Here is a 7906-nt window from a genome sequence, read left to right as displayed (position 1 = left end):
CATCCGTGATCAAAGTGATATCAGCTGTCGTATCACCCGGGCATGCGACGCCCCCACCCCCACAGCTGGGATATTTGCCATCCATAGGGGGGGCATATGCACCGTCTGGGCATTCTTGAGCAGAATGGTTCAGGGACCGGCAAGCTTGTGGTGGGGCACAGGACGGCCCCTCGTGTTAATTAATTTATCTGTTAATTAAGAACCACCCCCCTGCCAGCTGGGGTAATTGCACCACCAAGGTGTTCCCCCCAAAAAAATCATATATTCCTCTGATGATCTGCTTTGCCACCGGGGGGGAGGGGTAAGTTGCCCCGGACACATTGGATGCCCCGGCGTTCGGTGTCACTTCATATCCCTCATAGCTGATGGGTGTAATTGGCGATAATGACGATCGCCCAGCTGTCAGAAACGCCCACATCCCCCCCCCCCCCACATCAGAGACCGTCACACCGAGCTATTAATATCCCATCCCCCTCCCCAGAGATTTACCCCCGCCTGCCCCTAATACCCCACATTGAACTCAAATTAGCGCTTGTCACAGCTGTGATGGAAAGCTGGAGATTTTGGTCACCAAAAATTTGGCGCTTGCGTTGACGCTCTTTCCTGATGATCATAAATGGCCGTGTGACCATTGGGGGTATTAATAAATGCCCGCCCCCCCAAGCATATCGCATGAAAGCCCCCATTGATATATATACCCCCAAAATTCACCCTGATACAAGCCAAACATTTCTGCCTGGGCTGTAGGAGCACATCTACCCCCCTTCATTTTACCCAAATCTCTCATCTTTCCCCAATTTAATCCCCAGTCCAGCGTGGGCAATAAGGGGTTAAGGGGAAGGCATTGTCCCCCCTCCCAGGCCTGGTGCTTCATTGATGAGAGATTAAACCTTTGCATGAATGAACCCCCCCCCCCCATCACACCCAGCAGATGGTGACCCTGGAGAAATTTGGACCCTTACCATGTGCGTAATTAATGTCAGAGCCTTCCTATTCTGAAGTGGCCCCCAGTATGCAAATGACCCCCAATTAGCGTAGGGGGGGTAAGGAGGCAACTATTTACTGGGGGGGGGGGGGCAGCTCCATGTCTGCAGAGGTTGTCAATGAAGAAGAAAGGAATTTATCAGCCGCTGTGATTCGCTCACTTTATTATTTATTTGTTTTTTGTTCCCAATTTCCTCTCCTGCTTTCTATAATGAATCAATGTCATGATTTCACCAATGGAGATCGATTCCTGGACCGGATTATATTTTTATCTCTTGCATCAGATCACTCATTTTGGTTTATTTTGGCCACATTTGGGTTATCCGCTGTCCCCGGCACCAGAAACCTTTGAACCTTTAAAGATTTCTGGTCATTTATTGGCTGCAAGGAAATTGAACTCCACAAAATATTTTTTTCAATTTTTATCAGCCAAAACAAAAAACTTTCAAAAAGTTGACCTCGCTACAATGGAAGATATTTTATCTTCACCATAGACGGCCCCTTGTGCCCACCTGGGTCCATAAAGTGCGGATAATTGTACTACGCAAAGTGTCTGGAGCAGATAAGGATGATCGGGCTGTGCCGGGCCCCTAGATTCCGGAGCCTCACCTAGCAACACCCATTGACTTTGCCATAAATTGTCCCAGGGAGTGACGGGGCCGATTTCCCTCCTGTCACATGCCAGGGACGGACGTAAATTAACGATTACGATCCGGCGGGGCAAAAGAGAGAATAATGGGGCCAAATTTGCAGCTGGTCAGATGACGCCGGGGGAGGGGGGGTCATAGTGTAGTTGGGGACTGTCAGCTCATGTAACATTAATGACAGGTCCTCTTTACCACTTAGAAATATTCAGTATTCCAGCTCGGTGGTTCATTTAGACGCCTTTGGCATGAACCATAGGCCTGGATGGCTGCACACCGTGACACAGTAATGTCTGCTCATCTCATGGCGTGTATGGCGTCCCCGGGCCCCAGGCGCAGCGCTGTCACTCGTCTCCCTTCCCCCCACGCTCTGCTGCATGCCGGATTATTGCTTCCTAATCTTTCATTTTGATGCAGACCAGCATCCTCGGGTCTGGGGACCATCTTTCAAATGTCATGTTTATAAGTGTTTGTCAATGTCACACAGCCCGTCCCCGGAGACGCCGGCGCTCGTAAGACGCACAGCTGGCGGTGAAGGCCGGGGGCCCCCCCGAGCGCCTCTGTAACCTTTAAATTCTAATATCTCCCCCCGGGTTGCATCACCTGGGGTAAAATAACTACCCAACCCCCAATACATATTGACAGTGTTTGTGTAATCAAAGACAGAAATTCTCCGACCCCCTGGACCCAATTACAGCCCCTGAAATGGGACCATCGTAATAATAATATTAGGGTGATCACAATTTATATATTTATTGGGTCCTGGAGTACCCCAAAAACCTGCTCATTATATTAATAATACAATTAGGGTGATCTGAGACATGGACATTAAATTTATTTATTGGGTAACATCCAAATTCTACCCTAAGAGCCCCTATGGGCCCCAAACCTGATAATAGGGTAGATTCCAGATAGTAACAGAATTCATTATTTGGAGAGATTCCTAAATTCTCTGCCCTCTCTATGAAAACCGAATCCCAAAACTGCCATAGGAGCTTTACCCTTAACTCCTTACAACCCAAAGTTGGGTAGTTAAATGGTGAAAATATTTTAAATACCCCATGATGTTCATTTCCATTTCCCTCTATATCACAATGACTTCTTGTAATGAAATAGAATCATGAGCAGTTCTATGGTTCACCCCCCAACATTCCTAAATACCTCAAAAATTTTACCCAAATTTTCACACCTAAAGTTAGAGCTGGTGACATTTTATCTCAATAAATTGTTCCCCCAGTATTTCAAAAACAATTCCATGTCTTCTCCCAATTCCACCTTGAGATCGGAGAAGATGGTAGCACATAGACATCACCGGAGGAGGTTGGGAAAGATAGAGGAGCCATTGATAGTGTGGTGGTTAATAGAAAGACAGCAAGCCTTGTCCCTCATAAGGGGTATGTTGGGGTGTTCCGGATGGAAAACCCCAATGGCATTTATAGCAGGGGCCCCAAGGAAGAGAAGTCATGAGAATCCATACATCAATTGACGAGTATCATGGGTTGGAGGCCACTTGTTTAAGTTCAGTGTGTCGTTTGGGCTCCCGGTGGTGACCAGGTATGTGATAGCGTAGGAAAAGTCGGGGGTAGAGTTATTGTTAGAGTTAGGTTAAAGTTGGAGTTGGGGGTTCCTCAATACCTAACATCATATTAGATATTGCCAACAAAGAGCCAAGAACTTTAGCACTCAACCTTACCTAATTCTCCTTTTGTAAGATACCAATTATCTGTCTCTGTAATATTCCTGGTTCTTTCTGGTCCTGGTAGGTCTACAATGGACCTTTTAAACCCAATTCCACCCTTAGAAACCCAACCTAATTCCATTCTTCCCATTATTCCCCCTTGGCTCATCCAGAAAATACCCCAATGGGAATCTCACTGGAAAGTCACATGTTTTTACTATGTTTTCACCAAGGTGAATCTCCAAGGACTGAATGAAAATGGAAATATTAGGCATATCTGACCCGGACTCCTTCTTGTACATTCTGAGGGCTTTTCATAATAATATTCCACCAACCTCCCCCCTTCGGATAACATTAGCCATGAGAAGACCTTCCCCCTCCCCCTTTTCCCTAAGTCCGTTAGAAAGGTTCTGCTGTTACCAAACTATCCAATCGTGGAAATTTACACCAAGACACGTGAAGAGCAAAGCCTATGATAAAGATGGGGTCATGGACATGAAGATGTTTCCACATTTCCTGGGGTTTAAAAAAAGACGGGGGCATTGGTGCCTAAATTCCAGATATTCGGATGTTCCCTCATTACTCTCCAAAATTTGGTTCCTCCACCTTCCCCCTTCCTGTAACGCAGGTATTTAATGGCTGTCAGTTGTTATTAACGCCCTCCGGTAACGAACTGATTTATGCTTATGAAAGCCTCCCGCCTCTTCTTCAGGTACCTGTGCACCCCGGGGTACTATTATTCAGATTGTGTCTGACACTGTACAACAAAGTGTGGACAGAGATGACACAGGTATTTAGGAATTGTATCACAGGAGCTTGCAATCTATAGGGGTATATTGAGATCTTGACAACATAGGCCCTACCCTAGCATACAGTCTAGGGGTATAATGAGACCCTGACACTCTATAGGGGTAAATGATACCCTGAACCCAAAAGCTGAAAGTCTATAGGGGTATAATAGGACCCTGACCCCAGGAGCTGACAGTCTAGGGTTGTAATTAAAGCCTAACCCTAGGGGCTTACAGTCTGAGGATATAATGAGACCCTGACCCCAAGGTTTACATTTATGCTGCTATAATGATATTATAATGACAAAACCTCCCAGTAATTTCTGCCACAAGAAGCTTACAATCTATTTTACAGACAGTCTGAAGCCTCCCAGCCTGGATGGTTTTATTTATTCGCAGTATTTCAGTAAAATGAGGCTCCGCTTCTAGCTTTGTCATTGGCCTGCACCACTCTAGACCCAAGGCAGAGCTCTGCGTGTAATGACAGGTCCTCACTTCTAGCAGACCCCCATGGACCCCGGGAGATACCCCTGTGTGTCCTCACTTCCACCAGACCCCCCATGGACCCCGGGAGATACCCCTGTGTGTAATGATAGGTTCTCAATTCTAGCAGACCCCCTCATAGACCCTAAGATACACCCCTGTGTGTAATGACAGGTCCTCATCTCCAGCAACCACCCCTCCAGGACCCTGGAAGAGACCCCTGTGTGTAATGACAGGTCCTCATTTATAGCACCTCCCCCCCATAGACCCTGAGAGATACCCCTGTGTGTAATGACAGGTCCTCACTTCTAGCACCCCCCATAGACCTTGAGATACCTGTGTGCCCCCCACCACCCCCTTTCCATCCCCACCTGTCTCTGTCCTCATCATCTGTCCTAATGGTTATTTAACTCTTACAAATCCCTCTTCCATTTCATTGCAAATCACAGCCCCTCCTCCTCCTGAGACCCCCTCCAGCCCTTCATTCTTTGCACCCCTCCCTGATTTTCACATTACACACCTTGCCCCCTCCTCTGTGTCTCCTCTGCCCTCCCCTCCCCCAGCTCCAGAGCTTCAGCACCAAGGATAGCTCAGAACAATGGCCCAGCCAGGGAGCGTCTGCAAAGTGTCATCTCCCACAGTAAGAGCAGCACTCTCCCTGTCTCTATAGCCCCCAGCTGGAATGCATTGTGCCCCCCCCCCCCCCAATAATATCACCCAGGGCTCCATCTATCCTCTATCCAGCTTCTATCCCCTGCAGTACCCCTGTCCTATCCAGAGACACCAATCCCCTGTTACTGAGCTCACAGCTAGCAAGACTGTCCCTGGACCTCCAGCTAAACATTTAATAGAGAGAGGTATGATGGACAATCCCAGAGAGCCAGTAAAAGCCTAATAGGTGTCCCAGGGAGCCATCTGTCCTCTTTATTTGTTTAAGCACTATATAGGATGAATAGGTAGCATGCCATTGACTGTCAGTCCCTTGGCTGAGAAGGGGTTAAAGGAGCTGTTTAGGCTCCTGCATGGGGCACAGCTGCTGCCATCCAATGGGTAAACTGTCAGAATCCCTTTAATCTACCCCCCCCCCCCTTCATCCAGCCTTGTGTACGTTTGTGGGCGTGTGTGTCTTTTTATCCCCGGCCCCTCACTCTGACATCATTGAGAGTCAGGTTGGGGCGGGCACTGGGCACCCAGGGAGGGGGCATCTGTTGGGAAAGAAAAGATTTTGAATCAGTCCTCAAGATTCACTAAAGGGAGAAGGAGCATCTGGGTCTACAGAACAGGAGGGGGAGAGGATACCAACCACTGCCCCCCCCCCCCTTCCAAAAAAAGAGAAAGGTAAAAGGGGAAGAAGACTTAAAGTGATTGCCCCCTCCTGGCACTGGGATCCATACTCTGCATCACACAGGGGCACTTATCCAACTGGCCTGGCATTCATCAAGTCCTGGCACCAGGGGTACAGGCAGGAAAATCTCCCCCCTACCCCCTTTTGCCCACACCCTGAGCTGGGTGGCACCTTGAAGGGGGGAATTCCACACCTTGGCTGTCCAGTCTTGGTTATTTCGGGCACAAGTGCCTTTGGCCACCCTCCCCTTTCCCCTCTACCCATCGCCCCAATGAAGGAGCCGGATGCCATTAAACTCTTCATTGGGCAGATACCCAGGAACCTGGAGGAGAAGGACCTCAAACCCATCTTCGAGCAGTTTGGCAAAATCTATGAACTCACCGTCATCAAAGACAAATTCACCGGGGTGCACAAAGGTAAGGCCGAGCGGGTACTCCCTGGCATTGGGTTTATAGAGGCCAAGGAAACGGGGTGACCATTTCACCCCTACAGAACCACTGAATTGGGTTCATGGTGGCACCAACCCCTTTCTAATGCCACCAGTTGCAGGGATGGGTTGAGTCTTAGGGAAAGAAGGGTGATGGAGGAGGGGGTGGGGGCAGATAAATTGCCCCCAGCAGAGGTCCAGGAGGAAGGATGCCAGCTGCTGATCTCTTGGTGCCTCCAGGAAGGTCAGGCAGAGAGGGGAGAGGTTCCCAAGGTGAAGAGGGAGGTAATGGAACAAAGACAATCCTGATATCCAGGAGATAGAATTCCCAGATGTCAGAATAACATTGGGAATAGAGGCTCAGCACAGACAAAGGGACCGCTACCAGAACAATGGGGGCAGATTGACATTGAGTGCAGGAGATGTAGGGCAGCAATGGGAAAATCACCCCATTTGTGTTTGTTTTGCAGGGCAGATGAAAGAGCTGGGTTTGGGGTTTGCTGGTGGTGTTGGGGGCAGGGTGATGGGTGATATTTGTGGAAGATGGTGTGACAGATGGCAGAGGAGGAGGGGGGGGAGATCAGGGGACACTTAATGAAGCCACACTGGGTAAGCTGGGGAGGTTCACATCCCGGGTACTGGGGGCAAAAACCCGCTGCTTGCAAGGGGCCTAAACCTACGAGCAGCCCCTAAACCCTCCAACCTCAAATTATCCCCTAAAAGAAGATCAGAACCCGTAGATTGCATGCTCTTGGGACAAAACATTTTCATTAGGATTGTAAGCTTTTTACAAAAATGACAAAATCAAAAATTCTAAATCTTTATCGTTTGCCCTGTAACCTTTTATCATGTGACCATGCTTCTAGATTGCAAGCTTTTCAGGCAAGGTCTCAGTGAGGCTTTCAAATCTTACAGTTAAAGTGTCAGCTTCTGGGCCCAGCCCATAGATTATACACCTTCTTGTAATGTGTGATACGTCCCCCCAGCTTCTAGATTGTAAGCTCTTCGGGGCAGGGTCCTCTCCTCCTCCAGTGTCACTGTCTGTATCTGTCTGTCATGTGAAATCCTTATTTAATGTACAGCGCTACGTAATATGTTGGCGCTATATATATCCTGTATAATAATATTAATATTGCTGTTTACAGGGTACTCTGTGACATCGCTAGAGTGTAAGCTTCTTGCCCGAGCGTCTCTCTTTGCTCATTTTCTCTAAACCTTGTAGAAAAATGTCTTCAGAATTTGAGTGTCAGCTTCTGGGGTCAGTGACATCGCTTAGGAAGCTGTTATCATTTTCAAACATAAACCTTCATGTGGTCCCTTATACTTAGAGTGCAAGCTCTTGTGGTTCTCTGCCCTGCGGCTTCGGCTGGTAGATTGTCAGCTCCTCATCATCACACGGCTGCTTTTCCATTTGGAAGCCAAGCGTGGCTACCCATAGCAACCCTGCATACAACAGGCGGAAGGTTGCTGCTTGGTTGCCATGGTAACTGCGCCTGGCACATCCTCGCTGCCCTTTGCCCGTTGGTTGTTTTTGCAGGTTGGCGCTTGGTACCCCGC

The 7906-nt window shown here is 48.4% G+C and overlaps 1 protein-coding gene across 5 annotated transcripts in view; it reads left to right on the top strand.

Moving 5' to 3' along the window:
- CELF3 (CUGBP Elav-like family member 3) overlaps window positions 1-7906 on the top strand; it is a 29574-nt gene that overhangs the window by 1071 nt on the left and 20597 nt on the right. Inside the window, exon 1 of one of the 5 annotated variants that reach the window (XM_072428796.1) lies at window positions 5806-6338. The exons of 1 other annotated variant lie outside the window; for it this stretch is intronic. In XM_072428796.1, the coding sequence (XP_072284897.1) occupies window positions 6194-6338 (145 nt within the window). In that variant the 5' untranslated portion in view covers window positions 5806-6193. Of the gene's footprint in view, window positions 1-5805; window positions 6339-7906 lie in introns of those variants that run through there. 3 more of the 5 variants (XM_072428795.1, XM_072428794.1, XM_072428798.1) reach the window with 3 other exon arrangements.

The sequence above is a fragment of the Pyxicephalus adspersus genome, chromosome 12 (genome assembly GCF_032062135.1).
Source record: "Pyxicephalus adspersus chromosome 12, UCB_Pads_2.0, whole genome shotgun sequence".
In the NCBI taxonomy this organism is placed as follows: Eukaryota; Metazoa; Chordata; class Amphibia; order Anura; family Pyxicephalidae; genus Pyxicephalus; species Pyxicephalus adspersus.
Note: the sequence above shows the minus strand (reverse complement) of the source record. Positions and strands in the feature narration are given on the sequence as shown.